Genomic DNA, 24064 nt, shown 5'->3' on the forward strand with positions numbered 1-24064 from the left:
CTATTTTCACAGATAATTAGTGTCACTTTTTCAATTAATACTCTGTGTAAAGTCTCAAGTGTGTCACATTTTCCAGATAAAGAACCTCTAAAAAGAAACGGAGCGCATTCATACATGACATTGCACCCAAAAGGTTTATATTTTCCTCATTGCTCCATGATTTCTATGGATTTACAGATGTACTTGACTGTGGATTGAAGCTTCAGCTTCGCTCTAGCCACACAGCTGGTGTGATACATATTTATCATGCTAAAAACACCTAATTCCAAACGCACCATCCCTACAATGATATACAGCAGTGGCATTATTATGCTGATGGCACATGGACATTTTCCATGTAATTACTTACTCTATACCAGTAATAATGTTCTCAGTCATGAAACTCCTGAACTGAAGATGCAACACCCAGAGAAGGAACAAGCAGCCCAGCAGCGCCGCTTCTCATCCAAACTGCAGCAGAGTGAATGTTTTAGAGGGGATTAGCAGTGGAGTTTAAATATCCCATGTCGGACAGTGGAAACAGGGATGCTGTAATCGCTCATCTCCGTCCCTGTGAGGAGAGTTTATGTAAAGTGACCATAAGATTAAGGCCACGAGGAGACTCTCTGCTTCTTGCGGTTCAGTTCAGGGATTAGTGGCACAGCTCCAGGGTGACATGGGGCCATGCAGTTACATTAAAGCATCTAGACTGGGCTCTAGATCTGCAGCTTCCTCAGTTTCCTTGAAGGTGAAATCATGACGCCATCCACTGCCGTTGAACAGTACGAGGGTTAAAAAAAAAACAATCCACTGGACTTTGTTCCCAAGTTTGAAGATGTTTCACCTACCATCCAGGAAGCTTTTTCAATTAAAGAAGTCAAACATCTTCAAACCTGGAAACAAAGTCCAGTGGATTGTTAAACTTTTTTGTTATGACTAGGACCTGGATGACTGAGAATCTTCAACAGGATGAGGGGAAATTTGGGACAATATCTGAGAAATATGGTTCCAATGCAGCTTAACTGTCCTGAAATGCTTCCTGTCTTCTTTTGTAAAATTTCGCTGCCATTTCAAAGGAGAGTCCTGGGAACAGATCGCTTCTTCTTCTGACCTGGGAGATTATTTGTTGAGGGTTCTGAGGTGAACATCAGCCAAAACTGAAACATCAGTTCTAACTTCGATGCTTCCCTTGCTTTTATGTATTACGGTAATCTTTTTAGTTAGTGGCCAACTTTATTACATGCCTTAACACCCACAAAGCAGGGTCCTATAAGGACATTTAAAAAAAGTTACGTTTTCAATGTTTAATAACTGAAGTGTGGAAAACCAATTAAGTGTCTCTCCACTTCTTTGTCCTGTTTGCAAATTTAGCACAGCTTCAGTCAGACCTAACCGTGATGTTTTAAACCTGTAAACGTTCTTATTTATGTGGAAGCATTCCCACAACATAATACTGTCACCACCTGGTTCCTCAAAGCAAAAAGAAAAAGCATTAAGTGCATTTCTGACGTGTCTTTCTGATTTTTAGAGTTGATTTGAAGTTGATTTTATTCACGTCACAGTTTAAGTCAAATGAAAATAATCTTACAGGATTGTAGCAAAAAGAAAAGCAGTTTAAAGCAAGAAGACATTCAAAGATTTTATATTTCAAAGTAAAACCAAAACACATTTTCTTAAGAACCTTTATTGAAACACCAACCCCTGCCAAAAGGACAAATCTGATAAGTGCGGATCGTCACTGAACATCTGTCGTTAACTAAGAACAAAATTAGGTAAATCCCTGCATAGTCACAAAAATAAAAAAATAAAACAGCAGAGAAAATGTTCATTCTGATTACAAAATAAAACTTCATGTGTTGACCTTGAACAGCTTAGAGTCGGGGAGCAGAAGAGAGCTTGAATGAGAAGCACAGATGTGAAGCTGAGGAGGGGCAAACGGTACGTTTGGGGAATGTAACAGTTGATATACAGGATGTGATGAGTAACTTATACTTAGAACTTCAACGACAGACAATTCTTTGGCGTTTAGTTCAGGCAAAAAAAAAAAAAAACTAAATAAAAAAAATAATAGTTTAGACAGCTGTGTTTGCTACAGTGTTTTATTTTTTCCCTGCATTTGCATGATGAGTTCTGCAAGGACAGCCTGATTGATTAAAGCACAGGTCTGAATATGCATGCTCCTCTTTAGGCACAGAAGCACCTGCTGTATGACTAAAGCTTTAGGACGTCCTGTTGAGGCTTGCATGGGGCTGGGGGCGGTTCGTTTAGTGCAGTGTTTTGCTTGAACCAGGGGGACACATGCTGGAATGACGCATATTGCAGAAAGCTAAAGGAACCGTCAGTGTGTTCAAAGAAACAGATCAGGATTATAACCTTATGAAAAAAAAGAAACCCAAACATACCATAAACATCATTTATTCCCCTAACATCATAGCCTGCGCCGCATACAGCACTCAAAGACACACAGTAAAAAGATTGAATCCGTTTGGAGGAGCAGATCTGCTGAATGGGAAAATGCCGACTTCCCCGAAGTTTTTTTTTTTTTCCTTTTTGTGCTGAGGCAAACAAAACGATGAAGCAAAAAGAGAAAGTGAGGATGAGGGGACAAAAGAAGGCCAAATTAAATGTGATGACTTAGTTCAAACTGCAGCCTCTCCGATCTGCGGGAGAAATGCAGCGACATCACGGTGAGCCTCTCTCCATGAGGAGTCTGTGACACAGAGGAGGACCGCGGCTCCATGGCGGCCCAGTCAGAGGGTTAAAAACAAGAAGGGATGTGGGGAGGGAAGGGGTGGGTGGGTGAGGGAGGGAGTGAGGATCACTCTTCATCCGAGCTGCTGTTGTCCAGAGAGTAAACCATGAAGGCCAGGTCGGGCCGGGCTGGTACCATTGGGTTACCCGGCTTGACCATCTCAAAGCCCATGTAGTGGAAGGTCTTGATGATGGCCACTGGGTGAGAAACAAAGAAACAGTTACAATCCAATAGAGGAAGTCATCTAGAAGCAGAAGCCTGGCTCTGAGGAAACATCAGATCGGTTTTAACAAACAAGTCTGTCGCTTCTTCTAAAAAAAAAAAACCCAGCAGAGATTGCCAGCTGCTAGACAACAAAATAATTTCTCGTTAACATTTTAACCAAATGTAGTGATGGCCTGTCAATCAAAGTGAACAAAAAAACATCAAAGTGAACCAAAAACCAAGAGGAGTTTCTTACTTCGATCCTCTCTACTTTTATGGAACCACAGGAAGACATAGTTGACCTTGAGCTTTTCCTCTGCAAACTCCAGCAGAGCAGTCAGCCTGAAGCAGAGACAATCAGACAGATGGATGAGCCGGATGGAGAGGAGGGATAGTGATGATGGACAAAGTTGTTGTTTTTTTTTTTACATAACAGATGCAATTTTACATAAAGCCACAGCAGAGCTGGCTGCTCTCACTGTCTGGCAGTGAGCTGCAGCAGGGCTGCTTACTGGCAGAGATCACAGCTAGAGGCAGCCAGGAAACAGAAAGCTAACTGCCAGCTTTCAGTTCTGAAACATACCTGAAGCATAAGTGGTTTCCAAAACACTTATGTTAGAGAATTAATTAAATAAGTTAAAAAAAAAAAAAAAACAGATGCAAAAAACACATAGAATGGAGACGTTCTTCAACGTACCCCTCTTTGCTCCCATCTGCCAGAGAACCTGCTGGAATCTCCAGGAAGAGGCCGTCCCCTGAGAGCGCCGTGTCCCAGAAGGCTGAGCGGCGCTCGGTGAGCTGGTAGTGGAAGCGGAGAAGAGAGGAGGAGGTCCGGGTCACCGTTAACCTGTCATCCTGCCAGAACGGGACAAAAAGCAGACAAAGCTCATCAAATGTTACATTTGTACTGTAAAAAATGTAAGTGATGGAAATAAAAAATAAAATTTAAAAAAAGCTTTATTCTTTTAAACATTATAGAGGAAGTAGTTTGACTCCTGCTATTTTTGGTGAATCAGCAGAATGCCTGTTTGGGTTTGTTAATAAACAGACAGTAACGCAGGGTTATCCCACTTCTTTATTTCCCGCAGTCAGAGGAACAGAAATCAGGTCCCTGTGTACCGGGCCGTGCGCCGCAGACAGGCGGCTGGCTCACTGGCAGATGATGAGGATGGTAATGACAGTGATGAGTGATCTGTCTGATCCCAAATCTCTAATCCTCCACTGGCGAGTCCGTCACATGTCAGGACGCACACGTCTCTGCACACGTTTAATTCTGATCACCTCCTCAGGTTAACATCCAACCGTGCCGCCATCAATCCATGTGACGGAGGGAGTTTATGCATTAAAGCCTGGGTAGGTGGGGTTGATGAGGACCTGGATTAGTTTAAGCTTTAATAAAGGATTCTTTAAATGAGCGGAAAGCCTGTGATTAATAAGAGCTTGTGCTGAAAGCAGCGAGTCAGTAAAGCCCTATGAGGATAATGCACTCTGCACAATTACAACAATCATCATCTAAAGCGAACCAAAAAACCACGTGCAGATTTATTATCCTCAAAAACAATTCAGCTTGTAGAGGAGCTACATTAAAACTGTAGCTTTAAACAGGCTTCATGGAGCAAAGTCTTATAGCCGACTTCATCTCTAAATATTTACTAATTTAATTTCCGCTGATTTCTGTTTAAAAACGCAGAGAAGCTGGAAGTTTGAATAAAAAGATGGTGTAATCTCTGGTAGTTTTTACCTTGTGTATTAGCACGCCATGAGAGCGATCCCTGACCGTCCCTCGCCCACCCGGGATCTTCAGCTGTGGGTGAGGGGCATCAGGAGCACCACAGAGGCCCCGGAGCCTGAGGGATAGAGCTGGGTGTCAAGGCCCCAGCTAACCAGGAACTGCAAAATAAAAACACAGGAGAACTAATCAGCATTTCAGTTGTTTCTCATGAATTGAAAAGGAGATTTATCTTCAGATTTCAGTAGTTTTTTGGAAGCTTTTAAATTAGGAGCACTGAAAAAACAAACAAAACCATAAACATAGCCATAAAGCAAAGCTCAACCGTGACAGGATAACTGGGGTTAAAACAGAAAAGGTTCAGGCTAGAAACTTATAATTAATCTCAGGACGTTACATTGTCCATCTAAAGATATGAAGGAAAACTTTAGCAAGATGATTTTAGACTTAAGATTATTTAATGTAGTAGCTTAGCTTCCACTTCAAGCTATGAGAAAGCAACAAAATTGATGCTAACTTTATCAACGTTAGCATCTGTTAGCTGGCCAATGAAGATTATTCTGATATTGTTGGGACTGATTATTCAGAGTGATATCACTTTTTCTTTTCCACTGTACATGATAAAGTCTCTTTTTTGGTCTAAATAGTCTCTATTTAGACCAAAAAAGAAACTGAGCAAACATTACCCATGGAGAACAGGAGGGAGCATAAAAGTCAACGTTTAGGAGTGAAACATTACAATAATATGATATTAGATAGCCAAGATTGTAATATTAATTTGCTTTCTATCGACCAATAATGTTTCTAAGCCATGATGTCGATCAGACGAGACAGTAAAGATGCTAAAAGTTCACCTAAATGGCCACTTTTAACACAAAATATCCATATTTTGCTGCATCCAACCCACAGAACATGAGTTAGAGCAAATGAATCAAGTGCATTTAGCTTCCAGCTGCTTTTTGGACACACATTCCTCTTTTCTCGCCGATGATACTTTTGCACCAAGTTGGTCACAAAACATTTTCAAGATAAACATTCATCCAACAAACTAACCACATGACAGCCACAGGAGAAAACAACTTTTTGGTAACACCGTAATGCAGGGGTGGGAAATGCAGCTCTGAGGGCTGGAATCCTGGAACCTTTAGATGCGACTTTGCTCAACACACCTGAACCAAGTAATGAGATGATTCTGGAGGAACTGACTGGATACTGCAGAGGGAGCTTAGCCATTTGTTGGACCAAGGCTGGGTCTAAACGTTGCAGGATGTCGGCCCCCAGGAACTGCTCACCCCTGCATAATACCTGAATTCATACACAGCTGTGGAAACATTTTCATTGCTTGTATTTTTTTACTGTAAATCAGGTATTAGATTAAATAGAGAAAATTTCTCTGCTTTCTCCGCTGAATAGAAAATGCCCACAGTGAGATCCTGATCCAAACGCGCCTGGCAGGAGCTGTCATGTGCGGGAAGCAATTTTCTCCTCTTGGAGCAGCAGTTTCTCGCCATGTGTAATTTATGTTGTGCAGTTGTAGATTAAAAGCAGTTTAACATACATGCGAGTGTTTATTTTGCTCATGGGCATTCTGAAATTTCCATTGTCTTAGTAGCTGATGATACTTCTTTGAAAGATTGATTAGGGTCTACTCAAATTCCTAAAGATTTATTTCAAACGCAGCTCAGACACTCCAGCCTAAACTTTGGACCTAATCAGCGCTGCTCACAGGTTGCAGTAGCTCTCATCCAACACAGACAGGAGTGCTGTAGCAGGTTCCTGTCCAGAGACTCTCACCCTCACAGGCTGTTTGTTTGTAAGGATCCTGGCTCACATAGGAGCCTGTGATTTATTAGAAGTGAGTTCAAAAGAGGTCCAGAAAAACATGAGCTGGGAGGCAGGCATCATAAACAAGCCCAAGATCTGTAAACACCTCTGTAAATAGCTTTGCTAGGCACTTGGGGACTGGTTTGGTTTGGAGTTTCAGAATGGGATCGAGTGGCTGTGCTGAGGAATGGAGCTGTGGGATGTTTTGTTCATCTCTCTTTAGATACTCGGTATCCGGTGGCTCAAAGTCACCCTCGTCACTAAAAGCAGCCACGTGATCACTAGCAACAACAAGCAGGTCAACTTGTTTGTGCGAGAACATGTTTCCAGGTCACGTTCCACAGAGGAACATCTGGGAGGCGTGGTTTCATCCCCACGGCGACCGGAGAGGTAACCTGGACGATTAGATCTTAACAAGCCAACGAGGTGTGCAGTGGAAAACGTTGCAACACACAGCAAGCTCTGCGTCCTCATCGAGCAGGAATTAAACCGCTGCTCCACTTTCAATTTATCCTCTCAATTATTTCAGACTAATTAAAACCAGCAATGAAATCTGCATTACATTCTACTAAAAAAACACCTTTTTAAAAATAACTTATACCTTATAAACCTTATGTGTAAAACACAAGGTCAAGGACATGGTTTTTCATTTGTTTTTTTCAAATAAACAGTGGAAAAAAGAGGCATGCTTTTTTCTTCAGTCTTCTAATGACAATATCTACAAAATCCTCACTTGATACAGCCACAATCACAAGTCTCATTCTTGACTTTGACTAGGCCATCTAAGAGATATGAAGATGTAAAGGAGATAAACCATCTCATCATTGCTCCAGCTGTATGTTTAGGGCTGATTTCCTGCTAGAAGGCCCACTCTGGGGTCAAAAAACTGCTACAGATTTTTCTTTCTGTATTTATCTCCATTTTTGCAAGAAAGAAGTCTCACTTCGGTGTCACTTGATGGATGAACAATAATTCTTGAGCAACTTTCACTGAGCTTTAGACTCTTTCCCCATCAAAGAAAACTTATTTCACTTCATAAACAAAAAGCCCAGATTATTACCCGTCAGCTTAGATATGACAGACATGTCTCTTATGGTCATTTTTAGAAAGCTAGTCTGCCAGATCTTCTCAACTTTGGAGGAACAGATCATAACTTCTCTAAACTTTATCCCTAAAATGCTTGGTGTTACAAGGCCTTCAAGATTTGTTCTTAATGTTCTCTAGCAGAGGACTTCGAGGTGCAGCTGGAGCTGAAAACTCCTGCAAATGGAGCTCCAACTAAAGATTATTGATATCAATTACATCTGGTGATAATTTTTCACGAAACTAAGACTAAGTTATTTGAAAAGTTTTAGAAACAGCATACTTACATACAGAGGGTTTTTCATCTAAAATAAAAATGTAGATGTATGATTTTAGCCTCATCTTTTCTCTGGGTAATTTCATTTTTTAAATCAAATTACTTATTTTCAGTTTTTCTATTCCACTTACCGATTAATCAAAAACTAAATTAGGCCCAGTCTAGATAAAGTGGAGTTTTGGATGATGTGGGAAACTTCTTGGTCATTGAGGGCAGTGATTCCCTACTGTGGGTACTTGTACCCCTAGTGGTCTGTGAGTACATTGTAGGAGGAAAATGAAAATGTTGTAATTCTTAGGCAGTACAATAAAATAGGGCTGGGATCAGTTTTGCTTTCTGAGGATCCAATTGAAAAATGAAACATGCTTTTATCAACTAAAAAGTAAGTTTTTTAACAAAAGTATTTTGATCAAAAACATAATGTGCAAATATAAGTAATAGCTGTATTAACCATACAGTACATGTAAAAGGAGTTTTATGGGGCCCCCAGGAACTTGGGGTCCTAGGCAACTGCCTAGTTTTTCCTAATGGTAGATCCGCCCCTGGCTTTGTGTTGGTGCATTCCATAAAATACTCTATATTTCATCTTATTTTACTGTCAGTTTGAATCCATCAATCCCTCTGTCTGAATGACTCTGGAATAGAAAGTTTGGCTGAAAGCTTGACAGCCAGGATGAAACGGATAGTGGAGCACAGCGTAGAAGAGCTGGCCAACATGTCCAGACCTACTTCTTTTTCTGCATCTCTCCTTTCACAGACAGACACTGATGGATAGGCCAGGTTGTTTTGAAAGACTAAACTCTTGTCCTCTGACATTTCAGCCGCAGCCTTAGCAAAGCCTCCCCACCCACCCATATCACCAGACCACCGCCGTCCGCACCTGGAGTGAGACTCTAAAAACAGAATGTAGGTTACATATTGCAGTCTGAAGATACAGGCTGTACCGGCGTGAAGGCCACAGCACATTCATATGCCAGTGAGGATTTAATCATCTTTGTGCTGGACTTAAGACCTGGAGATGCCAAGTGCGTCACCGTCTGTTCTGAAGGGATGGGTGAGGGAGTTTTAAAGGACGGACGCTTCCATCGCTGGTCTGCTCTTCCTGAAGCCACAGGATTTTATGATTCAGTCGGATTGTTTCAGAGGCCGAGCAAGGTGAGGTAGAGCAAGGCAGAGGGCCATGAAGAAGAAAAACAGATTCAACTCAAACCCAGAGAGTTGCTCAAATGACATTTCTAGGAAATGCTTTGGCTGCAACACAAACAAAGGAGCTGTACACAGGAAGGTAAACAGGAGAGGCCCCAGAACTTCTCCAATCCACGGACTGTGAATCGGAAAAGACGTGGAGACAGAGAACAGGAAAGGCAAACGTGCCGTGAAACCTGAGCACAGATGTACTTCTCCCTGTCAAAACACACGACTCTGACCCCCTGACCCACCTTGGACACAAACAAGTGGCCAGAAATATCAGAGCCAGCAATCTCCAACTGAAAAATAAAGCAAAAAAAAAAAAACGATTCACGCCCCTTTAGCATGTAGTCCCCCCACAACTACAAACTCCGACGTTTCTCCAACAGCTCCTGACATTTTTGTCTATTTTTCTTTACACCTGTTTATATAAACTGCTCTTTAGACGTCGCTTTTTAACAACTTAACACTTTTTACCAAGCTGGAGAGCTTATATAAAAACGTGCTAGATAACAACATCAAATCCAACCCAAAAAAAAAATAAACTCTACAAAGACGCTCAACAAGCTTTCATTCAGCAGGCACCTAAATGGATGAAAAGTCCAAACAGCCCCCCCGATCCATACCGCTGCGCTTGTAAATCAGCAGATCATTGACCACAGAGGTCAACAGGCCCGGATTGATGATCCCAGAGTCAGACGTCAGCTGAAAACAGGCTGGCACAGTTTACGTTTCAGTCCCTGATGGAAAATGCATTCTTGAATCTCCCCGCAACAACTGGAGAGCTCCATCTGTCAGTGATTTAGACCGACGTTTACCAGCACTCAGGTAGCCGAGGACGGATCATGTGTCTCCCCGCACAAAACACACACATTCCACTGGCGGTAGAAAGGTGACCCATCAGAAAGAGGTTACATAACCAGCTGATGTTGGCAGGCGGCTGCCATCAGCAGGCAGGGTCATAGGAGTAGACCTAATATAGTCAAGGCATCAGTTAATCATCTCCCTGCTCCTCACTGCAGGTCAGGAGATTAATTGACCGAATGTCTCAGAACACAAAGGCAGACAAAGAAACAACTCAGGCTGCAGTTCAAACCAGTTATTTCAAATAGAATATTTGTTTTCATAACCATAATTATCCCTGTGCCGTATATTAAACAGACAAACCCTCTACAAAGAGTAAAAACGACAAAAATGTAGAGGTTTACATGCAGAAAAAGAAGTCTGTGTCCGATCTAATGTCGCCCTTTAACTGAGAAATGTTTTTTGCCCAGATAATAATATCAGGACATAGCATTTTTCTCTTTAACAAGAAGTTTAGACTTTTATCATTCAAGAAAAGGTGTAGACGCCAGAAAATAATCCAAATCAGCTGGTGACTGGAATCCACCATAGAGAGGAGAGACAGCTGTTTTTAAAGGAATCCAACTGTATTTTCTTTGACCTGCCGGAACATGTCTGTGGTTCATTCAAGCCGGGAGCTAAAGAGCAAAATAGTTTTGGAGATAACAGGAAGGGTAACTGAGATTTTAGCTGCCTCCTCTCCGGGGAACATCCAAGATTTACTAAAAATGGAGGCTAATCTTTGGTAGAATTGAACATGGAAACTGTAGTTTACAAATGCTAATGCTAACCAGTCTAACTTCTTATCTTTCTATTTTAGAGACCTTAAAAACCTATTTCTGTTTGACTTCACCTCAGCACCTATTACAAATGATTAATAACCACTAAGACCTAAAAGACCGGATATGTTTCCAACACTTCACTTCTCGGAGGCCTTGAGATCTTTTACAAACTGCTGCAGCAGGTAAAACTTAAGGACAATCAGCAATTTGAAAAACAATTAAAATACTAATCCTCTACAGCTGATAGGTTCTGTGTCAGTAGTATGTATAAATAATGCTTAACATTGTAGCATTATGTATTGAACAGTGAAAAAAGCCAAGAAGAAAAACCCACTAAACAAACTTTATTTGTCCAATAATTAATTGAGGTAAATAACATGTCTGCATGCTTTTCTTCAACGAACATGTCTGCTTTGATCTGCTGTATTGAAAGATTTCATGGACAGGGTTGATGTTTGGAGGCAGACAGGGAGGAAAAGCTGCTGGGCTGCATGTTATACAAGAGGAAACTGACTCCAACTTTCTGTAACAGTCTAGTTTAGAGCTTTTCTTTCTGTCAAACAAAGCGTTCAATACAATAAGCCCATCTCTATTCATTTCTGCGGCTGATTCTGAGTTCAGCTCCTTCCTCCTTAAACAGAGACTGTTAACCAGAGTGTTTCTATTTGTCGCCTGTTTCTTCCGGATACAATGCAAGTTCAGCATTTAAATAACTTCCTTAGAATTAAATAAAAGCTGCCATTAACACTCCCCTACCAACAGCTACTGTTAGAGAAAAAGGCGAACATGTTCCTACCTTTCCTCTGTGTTCAGCATGATAGCTTCGAGGAAACTCGGCTCTTTGTTTCCCTTTTGACCAGAACAGCTACAGTTTAACAAGAAGACTTCAGCTAATTCAACCATATGTCCCAGAAAATCCTGTTGTTTACTGTTTTCGGTGTGGCTTGTTTACATGAAGGACAGCCACCTTACATCACTTAGCTGTTTCTAAGTGGGTGTGCGGCGCGCGGCGCGGGCACGCTGCTATATAAGCCTGTAGCAAGGCATCATGGGTAATCCCCCTCAGGCTCTTTTTTTGTTTTGTTTCCAGGAAAGAAAACAATAAAACTTGTGCAGTAAATAGTTCCTATCATTGGAAGTCTTTCACAATATTTACTTAGTCACACATTTTTCAAGACACAAAGATAAAGGAATAGTTTCTTTTATCTGAGAATATATTTAAAGAGATAGACCTTTACGTTCTGTTCTTTCTAATTTTACTTTATTTACCCAGGATTTAACCAAGTGCACTAACAAATGAAACATAAAAATGTTGAATTAGACTAGAAAATGTTTAGTTTTGAAGTAAAAGCACTCAGTGAGATAAGTCCAGTTAATTTCAAAGATTCCAGATGCAAGTAGCTGAGTGAACAGAATCCTTAATGTCCAACTAAGTGCAAGCAAGGTGGACTGAGAGGAACAGCAAATTGTTAGCAAAAGATATAGGAAACAGTTTTAGATGTAGCCTATTGTTATGCAGAGGCCTGTTTCATAAAGCAGGTTTAACAAACTCAGACTCAAATCCTAAACTCTTGAGTTTTTGATTTCACAATCAACTCTCACTAGGTCAACTCAGAGTTGATTGCGTGCAAAACAGGTATGAAAAGCCATTATCATTGAAGCCCCAATTCTACAAGTTTCCATGACAACAGCCCACATGAAGTGCATAATTCACACCACTGGAACGATAGATTTTAATGAAGAAATGGAAAAAAAGGAGAATGTGTTTAAAGGAAAGAGTAACAGTGCTACAGCTAAAAAGAGAGAAAGATGGAGTAGAAGACTAATGCTACGTTCACACCACAACCAGCAGGACATGCAGAAAAAATGTGCATGCTGCTTCATTTTTGATGCTTCTCAAGTTTAGTTCGACGTGCGGCTGAAGCATCATGATCAATGGTCATAGCGTTCTGCATCAGCAGTGCTGTGTCTGTCTCCCTGCCAGCTTCCAGATCAGCTTCTCTGATTGGTTGATGTGGGGTGTCTTGCAGCAAAAGTTTAATTTTTACAGCAGCAGCTGCTGCTTTTGCAGCGCGTCCCGTGCCTCATGCTAAGAAGCTTGTGAGGCGCTGCTTTAGCTACTCAGACATGCTGAGGGACCTTTTGATGCACTGAGATGCACGTCAACCATTGACTATGTACACTAGCTGCTTCTGCTGCCTCTGCTGCTTCCGGGGTGAACGTAACATAAGTTAATGAGTACGTATGTAGTATGTTATGGCAGGCCGTATTGATATCTATTCAAAGCACTCTTTGTTGTTCCGTTTGTAGGTCACCAAAATAGGATTCTTCTTCCTGGTCAAAACCACATTGCTAGTGGGAACTATAATAATAATTTTTTTAATAAAATTTTTGGCAGTAAAAACTGAATTTCGGTATCTGCTGATAAAAAAATGAAATTGTACTAGTAAGAATTATTTATCATATACCAAGAAATGTTTACATATATTAAGTGGCCGTTTTGACATTTATCAGCTTGACTGAATATGTATTAATGATGTCTGAAATAGATTCCTTACTAATCAAAATAATGAAAATTATTTCCACTAACAATATAAATATGGAGATCTGAAATTCATTTCTGGACATCCAAAATGTTTATTTCAGATAGGAAGATTGTCATTTTGTCTGAAATGTTAACTTTGAAAAGGAAAAAGATTATTTCAGATATCAAAAATACATATTCAAGCAAACTAATAAATGCCAAAACAACCTGCCATAACCTGTTGTAATCACCATAACATTACGGGAAAAATTGCTAACTTGTTGAATGGTAGTGGATCAATGTTTTATATTTTGGTTCAATCTCATTGAGGAGAAGTGCACCTGTCAGCATGTGAAGATGAAGTCATGTAAAAACATTGTTCTAACAGGTAGGACCTCTACATCATCTCATAGGTTTCACCTCATTTTATTTCCGTCTTCCATTAAACAGTAAATACTAAGTGGGTTTCTGACTGTGCAGTTGTCTTCTATAACTCTGTTATCCCTCAATGTTATCTCACTAATATGCTGGTGAAGATTCTCAGTCATCCAGGTCATAGTAATGAAAAAAAAAGTTAAAAATAAACCATTGGATTTTGTTTTCCAAGTTTGAAGACGTTTCCCTTCCCATCCTGAAATCTTTCTCCATTCAAAGTATCTGGAGTAGCATTGTGTTCTAGGCATAGCCCAGCAAAAGCCTTGTTATGGCTCAGAAAACATGAAAATTGAACAGAAAAACAGGTCCACCCCTTTGTAATGGGGAGTCGATTAGGTTCGTTGTTGGCCTGCAAAATAACCCAAAACAGACCCACTCCTCTGTAATGGGGAGTCGTTAGGTTCGTTGTTGGCCTGGCTTAACAGGCGAGATGTTGTTGACCACCTGCATGGCTATGAGAATTGAGGAGATAGTGAGAGTGAATCAGCTATATCTGCCTTATAGGTTTTCGAGAGCTGAAACCTGAGTACACCCCCTCTGTTAAAGGTTGTTTTTTTCTCTCTTAGCGTAAATGGCTTCCTTCACACTCCTTTCAAACCACCTGTCTTTTTTGTCCAAAATGTGAAAAATGTAGGTTCTGAAACAAATGTCCATTGTTCTTAAGGTGTAGATGGATAGAAGAGGCTTGTCCAGAGGAGCTAGCTCACCTGTGTTGAGCCATGCGTCTGTGGAGAGGTCGTTTGGCTTCTCCAATGGAAAGATCAGAGCATTCCTCATTGCACTGAAATGCATTTACCACTCGCTCATCTGAGGTTTCGGGGTTCGTCCTTAGGATGCACCAGCCTCTGTCTAAGAGTTTTGTTTTATTCTTTGGCTCTTAAATTCTGTTAAATAATAAAGAAGTCTGTGTAATGCTGCTAATGTGAGGGTGGATGAAGTTGCGGATGCATGTGATGGATTGTGAGTTTAAACAGTAGTGCTCATAAAGATAACTACCTTAAAATAAAGGACATATGTAAGTGGTAGGAGCACCCTCTACCTATAAATATTGAATTCTCTGTAAATTAATGCAGCTCATTCTTTATAAGATTCTCGTTAAAAGACATGCTACATTTGTTTTTAACACCTAATGTCTCTCATGGAGAACACTAGATCAGCAGTATCCTGGAGGGTGCATGGGAGTTTGTCCAACTAGTCCACATGTTCCAAAAGAGTTAAAAACAAACCACTGGATTTTGTTTTCCAAGTTTGAAGACGTTTCGCTTCCCATTCAGGAAGTTTTTTCAATTAAAAAAATCTGAAAAAGCTTTGAGTTCCAAGCTTTATAGAGTTGCCCAACAAAGTCTTATTTTGGCTTAGAAAACATGCAAATTGAACCAGACGAACAGGTCCGCCCCTTAGTATAGGGGAGTCATTGAGGTAGATTCCGCTATCCTTAGGGGCGGACATGTTCTACCGGACAGAACTTCTAGGTGCAGCCAAGGTGTTGAGGGGAACCGTTTTGGTGGTCTTAGAATTGCGTCTCAGTTATTCGCAGATGATGTGGTCCTGCTGGCTTCATCAGGGTGTGATCTACAGCTCTCACTGGAGCGGTTCGCAGCCGAGTATGAAGCGGCCGGGATGAGGATCAGTGCCTCCAAATCCAAGACCATGGTCTTGAGCCGGAAAAGGATAGAGTGCCATCTCTAGGTTGGGGAGGATGTACTGCCCCCAGTGGAGGAGTTTAAGTATCTTGGGGTCTTGTTCACGAATGAGGGGAAGATGGAGCGGGAGATCCACAGGCGGATTGGTGCGGCGTCTGCTGTGAAGCAGGCCCTGTACCGGTCTGCTGTGGTGAAGAGAGAGATGAGCTAAAAGGCAAAGCTCTTGATTTACCTGTTGATCTACGTTCCTACTCATGAGCTTTGGGTCATGACCAAAAGAATGAGATTGCGGATACAAGCGGCGGAGATTAGTTTTCTCCATAGTGTGTCTGGGCTCTCCCTTACAGATAGGGTGAAGAGCTCAGTCATCCAGGGAGGTCTCAGAGTAGAATCGTTGCTCCTCCACATTGAGAAGAGCCAGTTGAAATGGCGCGGGGCATCTGGTTAGGATGCCTCCTGCATGCCTTTCTGGTGAGGTGTTCTGGACACGTCCCACTGGCAGGAGACCCAGGGGGAGACCCAGGACTCGCTGGAGGAAATATGTTTGTCGACTGGCCTGGAAACGCCTTGGGATACCCCCCAACCCGAACCCAGATAAGTGCAAGAAGATGGATGGATGGATGTCTCAAATGGACCTAGTGAATGATTTTTTTTCTTATGTTCACACAAAGCTATGATAGAACTCTGCTCATTAAATCAGGAAATAAAATGACGTGATTGGCTTTAAGGAGGGTGGAGAAAGAGGAAACTGAGTTTAATTAGGAAAACCTGCTCCTGGCCAGGTTAGCTCCGGGGACAATGTTACTATGGTAACAGATACAGGGGTTGAGTAAGGCCGCTTTGTGAAACGGACCTCAGATGTAGGCCAGAAGAAATCCAAGTAATGCCTTAAATAAAAGTTAACCCTTTGAAATTCCTTTAAGCAGACAAACCAGGCCATCCCACGTTAATATAAATCTCAATGGTGTGCTGACATTTTGCCATTTGCAATCAACCTTAGAGACAAGAGATAGACAGAATTTAGCATCCTGAGTTAATGACACGTAACATTCATACACAAATGATCTCCATTATCCAACATAGTCATAAATCTGAAGAAGAAGTTAACTAAACGTTGTCTGGAAAAATATTTTCTAAATGAGACAAAGACATGATGGCAAATGAGAAATGAATGAGCTGAAGTGGGTCTGTCATCATCAAGTGTCTTTAACCCGTGTGGATAAAAGAAAACTTACATTAATGCTTTATTTATTAGATAATCATTTAAGGCTGAATTATCATCCCAACCTGAAGAATGATTTTACTGCATCTTTAAAAGCTAACACATGCAGATGTATATGTTGGTTATACATTTTTATATTACCTTTATTCTTGGTCACTTTTTATTGTTTTTTTTTTTTTTTTTTTTTTTTTTTTCTATCAAAAGATATATGAGCAAGTGTTGAAAAGTCTGTTTTTCATGAGTTTACATTTTCCAGCTTTTACCTTTCCCAGATAATTTTCTTTAAGGAATGTTATATATAAACACACTTCCAAGAAGCCTTATTTAGACCAGAAAACTAAACATTAATTGGATCCAGAATCTACATATGGATCTCCCAAAGGAGATTCTTTTGCCAGTGTAATGAAATGGGAGTCACCCAAAAATTAATTTCATAATAAGAATAAATTCAAACACTCTCATTGTGTAGAAAATTCATCTCAGTCACTCCATTGTTGTTTTTATGGCCTCTGATTAGGATTCAAGCACTAAGGAAGGGAAACCAGGTCAGGGAGGAGCATCTGATGTTGCAAGATCATACCAGAGGAAGTTACAGAATAACCCCACAATGCTTGACAATCTAAGATATTCAGCCCTTTTTATTGATACTGCTGTAGTTTAAAATAACAGAAAGAAACCGAGGTTACTCCTCTGTCGCATATTTAACCCCTTGATGCCGGGATGTAAATACATGTATATAAAGTAAATGTGTTGTTTCTTTTCCTTTATTTGCCAAATTGAGGTTGTATCTTTATATTGCACAAAATATAAATAAATATTTCGGTATTTTACAAATTTTTAACAACGGTCAATGATAAAATACACAATCAGGGATCAGTCATAGCAGAAACAAGCACTTGCCAAAGGTTCCTATGACTGCACTGATTTTCTAATAACTAGCAATCGGAGACTGGAAAAACTATCTCGGCTGTTTGAGCAATAGAAACAGTTTGTGGCATACATATTCATAACAATAGACATCAAGGGGTTAAAAACACTTTAATATTTATACCTGAGTCGCATCTTGGGGGTTTTCCATTACGGTTTGCGGTGGCTTGAAGGAGATTTAGGCGGTTTTCACTTACGTAATCCAAACTGCAAGCTCCACAATAATAAAAGCAAACATATTTTGCCATCAGGTTTCAACATTTTAAGTTAATTTTGTCGTTAATAAACTGTTTCAGGGGAGTGATCATAGCTATCTGCATCAGCTGTGTCTGTCTCCCTGCCAACTTCTAGATCAGCTTTTCTGATTGGCTGATGTGGCGCGTTGAGCAGCAAAAGTTTAATTTTTCCTACTCCAGCAGGTGCCACTTGTGCAGAGCTCAGAGGCTCATAAGGTGCTTCTCCAGCTGCTCAGATGCATCAAGATGCACTGTCCTGCTGCTCGAAATGCGCTGCAGGACCTCTAGATGCGCCTCGGTGCATGTCAACCATTGACTTTGCATGTAAACTAGCTGCTACTGCTGCTTCAGTAGCCTGCGTTTTGAACGTAGCATTAGACATTCAGCGTGAAGGCAAAAGAGCCCACATGTGCTAAGCATCTCTGGGAACTCCTTCAAGACTGTTGGAAGACAATTTCAGGTGACTACCTCTGGAAGCTCATACAGAGAAAGACAAGAGTATGTAAAGCAGTAAACAAAGCTAAAGGTGGCTACTTTGAAGAATCTAGAACACTTTTTTGTTAAGTATATAATTCCAGAATGTCTTTCCTTCAACTGTGGATCCTTGATAATAGTCAATTGTTTACACAGTAGAGCGTATTCCCAAAAATATTAAAGACATAGAAGACTTTTACCTAATTATTTATAAAATCCTTTTAAAAAGCAATAAATACATTTGCACATTATGTTCAGTTTCTTTGCAGTTTTATGTTTTTCCCGGGCCTATCTCAAAAGCATATCTCTTTTTTTCCCAGCTTTTATTTTCATGACACTTTCACAAGTACAGAGCAACGAAATTACCTCTCTGCATTTAACCCAGCCCTTTGGGGAGCAGTGGACTGCCATTGTGCAGCGCCCGGGGAGCAGTGGGGAGGTTAAGGGTGTTGCTCAGGGAGCCAGAGTGGCAGTCTGTGGGAGAGGGGCTTGAACTCAGGACCTCTGGAGCCCGAGCGCAATGCCCTGTCCACTAGGCCACCACTCTCCCGAACTCTTATCTCCCATAATAATAATGGTTTCCATTATCACATAAAATCCCAATAGAAAAATGCATGAATGGTTAAATAAGAGATTTAAAATCCGAGTGAAACAAATAATATCACCACCTAAAATATCAGTCTGTATGTGTTGCCTGTTCCCAGCCTGGCTTTTACTCTCAGTCGGGGTCCAAACGTAGAGCCAGTTATATAAGGAGGAATGGAAAAGAGCTCCAGCACCCAACAGATTATTGGATTTGTAACAAGATAGCGTCCTGGCTACTTGATCCCGTCACACACATTGCAGTGTCTATGTTGGAGGTCAGGCTTGCCTTGTTGAGCAAAGGACACAGGGTCATTACCTCCCACCGGCCTTCGTAGAACAGTACCTTTGTGATGTAACACTGGCTGACACCTTCTGAGTGTCTAAATCACAGCATCAACAGAAGATTTCATAGAGTTTTGATCATTTTAAAACCCAAACATCACATCGGTTTGGATGAAAATGAGTCTAAGTGTGGCTTCCAAGTTAAAAACAAGAAAATTCTGTTATTCATATCTAGATTTACACCTTCTGCCCTTTAAGTGAATCAGCTTCACCAACATTAACAAAGGATAAGCCTCATTTACAGGATTTTCTCCTGGAATGCTTGCATTGAGAGGATGCTCTGTGCAAAACAATCAGATCGGAACATCATAAGAAGCCAGAAGTAGAAGCACTGATTGGATTTGGGAAGTAGAACAGATGTTCATTAAGCAGAAGTGGCCTTTGAAAAGTTAAAACAGGTCTGTCGTTAACAGAGATTTTGAACAGTTCTGTTCATCAAAAACACACAGACTTCCTGAAAGTATCTAAGCATTGTTGTGATTCAATGGGCCCAGCAATCAGGGAAGCCATATAAATGCTGTGATTATAGAAGCTGCTTTATTGCAATAACACAATCATTATCATGCAATCCATCCATTTTCCACCACACTTATCCAAGTGGGGTCTCCAGCTGTCTACGGGCAAGAGGGGAGGTACACCCTAGACAGGTCGCCACTCCATCGCAGGGCAACATAGAGACAAACATCCATTCACGCACACGCTCACACCTAAGGAGAATTTAGAGAAGACAATTAACCTAACAGTCATGTTTTTGGACTGTGGGAGGAAGCCGGAGTACCCAGAGAGAACCCACGCATGCTCAGGGAGAGCATGTAAACTCCATTCAGAAAGACCCTGGGCTGGGAATTGAACCTGAAACCTTCCTACTGCAAGGCAACAGCGCTATTTTGCTGACACTTAGCTGCTGTCAGACTTTAGTAATTAAGAAAAAAAAATAAACCTAGAAAAACATAATCCAGTGAATGTTCAGATTTCATCACTATTCAACCACAACCTTCAATGAATTTTAATAGGATTTTAAGACATAGATAGACCCAATGGATTTAATCTTTTCTTTCAATAAAGATCCAAAAAGTGCCTGACTTAGATGGTACTTAGCATTGATCTCTGCATAAATCCAGTTGTTCTGTGAAGGTCTGCTGGTCCTCTATTGTGAATAATTAACCCCTTGACACCTGAATTCATATATCTGTAAAATGCTTACACGTGTTTTTATTTTTTTTGCCTTTAAGTAGTTATCAAATTGAGATTGTTACTTTGTGTACGGCACAAAAAGTTGTACCAGAAACAAGTACTTGCAAAGCTCCTACGTCCCCTTTGAATATGTTGTCATGATTGGTTACAGAGTAAACCCAATATGCAGAACACACACGGAGGCTGATGAAAAGTTTAACAAGGTTTATTGATAACACAAGCACAAGAATATTGCACTGGAACTGGTACGGGTCTGGGGGCAGGTTGTCATGATGGGTTCACTAGAGAGACCCAAGTATGCAGAACCCACGAAAACGGAAACTGAAGTGAAAGGTTAAACAAAGTTTATTGTTTCACAAGCACAGAGTAATCACAGGTTCTTGTTCAGGCCTGGGGGGCAGGTTCACTGGAGTCTGCGTGGGAGACAGTTCAGTTAGCGTTGCATCAGAAGAGTTTGACTTTGAGAATCTCAGGTTTGTACCTTGAGGGTTCTTGGTTAAGCTTTGGGAGGAGAACTGTTGGGTCCAGAGAATGTTTGTTCAGCAGAGTCCGTTAGCTGCTTCAGATTCTTACTTCTAGAGGGAGGTCAGACCTTGGTTTGAGTTTCCAGCTCTCGGTCCAGAGCTGCATGGAAATCCAGAGAGGAGTCTTCAGGTTTGGCTCAGAGGGCAGACTCGGCAGGTTAAGCTCTTCCAGAGCTTCACAGGAGAAAAACAGGTTTCCTGAAAGTAGAGACAGAAAGGGTTAGAATCCAGTCTGGATTCAAAGTCAACAAAGTGCTCAGAAGGATCTTGGCCTTAGTGCTAACCAACTGAATTCAACACTGCGACATTGAGGCAAGGTCTGAAGACAGCTTATATAGTGTGGATCCTCTGATGAAGGAATGAGCCTCAGCTGTGCAGGAGGCTAGGCTCAGGAGGATCCACGGCGAACTCTGCTGGAGGAAGGTGGTACTACTCCAGCTCCCAACAGTACCCCCCCCTCAAGGGCGGATACCAGACGCTTCAGATAAGACCTAGGGAAACAAGAGAACAAAAAACAACCCACCAAGGGTGGGCGCAGGGGGCACCATTCTAGGAAGGCAAGAAGCAGAGTCCACAACAAAAAACCAACCCACCCAGGGTGGGCGCAGGGGGAAAAGAGAAAAGAAAAAACAAAAACTGAGTCCCAGAACAAAAAACAATCCACTTAAAGGTGGACGACAACAAAGAAAGTCTCTGATATTTTACCGGGAGACCACCGGTAGCAGCTCAGAAATAGGTGCAGGGCGGGGCCGCCCACTGCGGCACCGGAGCTGATTCAGAGAGGACCGCCGACTGCAGCTCTGGCCGCAGCATGGAGAGAGCCGCCCACGACGACTCCGGTGCAGCCTCCGAGGTGTCCTGGGGCGCCCACCGTGGGCCCCTGGAAGCTCGGATCGGCCGTAGAGGGGCTCCAGTAGGTTCGGCGGAGCGGGGACTGGTTGACTGACTGGAGGCATGGCAGGAGGGAGACCACGATTCAACGTGTCTATTAGTCCAATTAATATAAGGGTTGTGTCGCTCCAACCACTCATATCCCAGACCCAAGGGAGAACAGGCTGATGGGAAAACAAGAAAGGTTAAAGTCTCTCGATGACTACCAGAAACTTGAAGCTGAAGAGGCTGAGTTTCGTGGGTAACTTGGTGTAGACTCCTTCCATCAATGGCTGAGACTTTAAGGGGCTTCCTCAGAGGGGTGGTCTCAATGTTTAGCTGTTGAACTAGATTAGAGTCAATAAGGTTTCTCTCACAACCAGAGTCTATGAAGGCTGACAGAGTGAGAGTCTGATCAGAACAGAACAGAGTAGCAGGTAAAAGTAGATGAGAAGATTTTCTATTTAGTTGATGCTTCACCAGACTCCCCATAATCGCAGACGAGCTCCAAATCCTATTCTTGGCTGGGCAGGATGAAACAAAGTGCCCAGGTATTCCACAATAAAAGCAAAGTTTCTCCTTAAACCTTCTGTTCCTCTCATCGGGTGTGAGCCTAGTGTGACCAATCTGCATTGGCTCCCCCTCAGTTGGTTCAAAAGCTGGTGGAACAAAATGAGTTTTAGACACGGGTTCAGATTCAGGCTGGGCACGGCTCTCAGTTCTGAACGCCTCTTCGGGAGAAACAAAGGAAGAGGTGTCCCTTCTCTTAGCCGTAGAAACAGAAACTGGAAAAACATGACTCTTAATCTTTGACTTGGATCTGGTTCGAAGACGGTTGTCCAAACTAATTGTCAACCTGATGAGTTCCTCNAGCTGTTGGGTCCAGAGACTGCTTGTTCAGCAGAGTCCAATAATTGCTTCAGCGTCTTACTTCTGACTTTGAGGGCAGACCTTGATTTGGGTTTCCAGCAAAGAGCTGCAGGGGAATCCAGAGAAGAGTCTTCAGGTTTGGCTCATGAGGGCAGGCTCTGCAGGTTAAGCTCATCCAGAGCTTCAAGGAGAGACAGGATTCCTGTGAGGCAAAAACAAGGAAGAGTTAGAATCTTATCTTAACATGAGATAGCTAAGATTCTCAGGTTTACAAGGCTCAGGTTGCTAACCAAACTAGATCAACACTGCGGCGTTAAGGCAAGGTCTGAAGGCAGGTTATATAGTGGTGGGTCTTCTGATGATGAGATGCGCCACAGGTGTGTTGGAGGCTCAGCTCAGGAGGACCCACGGCGCACTCTGCTGGAGGAAGGTGGTACAGCTCCAGATCCCAACATATGTAACTGGTATTGGGGGAATGCACTTTCTAAAAAATTTTTTTTGAGTTTTTACATCACTAGTGGCTTGTTTTATTGACAGTAGGCTGACATGAAAGGGGGTATGAGAAAGGTGAAAGACATGTGGCAAAGGTCCACAGGTCAGATTCCAACCCGGGTCACCGGCTCAGTACATGGGTCATGCGTGTTAACCACTGCACCACCAAAGCACGCCCCACACCGTCTATGTGGGTCATTAGTGACAGACTGTTAAGCAAGATATTATAATTATCTTCATATTATCTTTTGCATGGCGGTGGCAGAATAGTGTATTGCACATTTCTTTTAACTTGGAAAATGGTCCTGATTGGAGCTTAAGAGGAGGACAGATCTTTCAGCATTGCACTAAATTCCGATGGTGATCAGATCTCTGTTTACTCAGACTGAAACTCTCATGGTGAAACTTCATTGTTCAGGTTTAACTATCAGGTCTGTGCTGTGAAGTGAATAAGAGAATGCAGATTCACAGCTTTCCACTGGTGGCAATCAGAACCTGAACTGAATCTCAGGGGAGAGCTGATCATCTTTGTTTTTAGGACAAACTGTTCTATAACCACACTGCATGAACTCCAGTCCCACAGCTCAGAGCCACACTGAAGAAGCCATTTGAAAACCAAAACATCTCTCATATTTCATTATGCTGCCTTGATGCTGCTGAGAGCAGCGCAGGTGACCTGGCCCACTCACTCTGCAAAGAGATGAAAAAGGGCTATTTGGATGAATGAAACTGGATATTTTACCTCTGTTTGAAAAATAAATAATTTAGCTAGAGTTCAGTAGGAGTGTTAATAAGACTGATGACAGGTCAATGACTGGCTTTGTGTGGCCAATGAAGACAACATATTGTCATTTTGGTTTGTAGTTTTTGACCCACATGCGGAATCACACGGAGAACCAGTAATTTTAACATTTTATAAACAAAAGCAACAGGAATATGGAAGCGGAGGACAGCAGGAAGTCAGTTAAACTGTCTGGTTGGTTTTAGGTGAGAAAGCAGACTGATCAGGAAGGAATCAACTGGTGGCTGATTGATTTACTTACTTGAGAGATGAAGGAGAGATAG

General features: G+C 41.7%; 1 protein-coding gene across 1 annotated transcript; it reads right to left on the bottom strand.

Annotated features, from left to right (window-relative positions):
- Positions 1-1529: 1529 nt before the first annotated feature.
- On the bottom strand, positions 1530-11660 carry LOC107093199 (ornithine decarboxylase antizyme 2-like). The gene is given in 6 exon segments (XM_015388082.1): positions 1530-2928; positions 3192-3277; positions 3633-3790; positions 4677-4757; positions 4759-4825; positions 11458-11660. Coding segments are annotated over 6 exon segments (630 nt in total). The 5' UTR covers positions 11565-11660; the 3' UTR covers positions 1530-2797.
- Between the last annotated feature and the right edge of the window lie 12404 nt (positions 11661-24064).

This window comes from Cyprinodon variegatus, unplaced genomic scaffold (assembly GCF_000732505.1).
Source record: "Cyprinodon variegatus isolate N-32 unplaced genomic scaffold, C_variegatus-1.0 Scaffold413, whole genome shotgun sequence".
In the NCBI taxonomy this organism is placed as follows: Eukaryota; Metazoa; Chordata; class Actinopteri; order Cyprinodontiformes; family Cyprinodontidae; genus Cyprinodon; species Cyprinodon variegatus.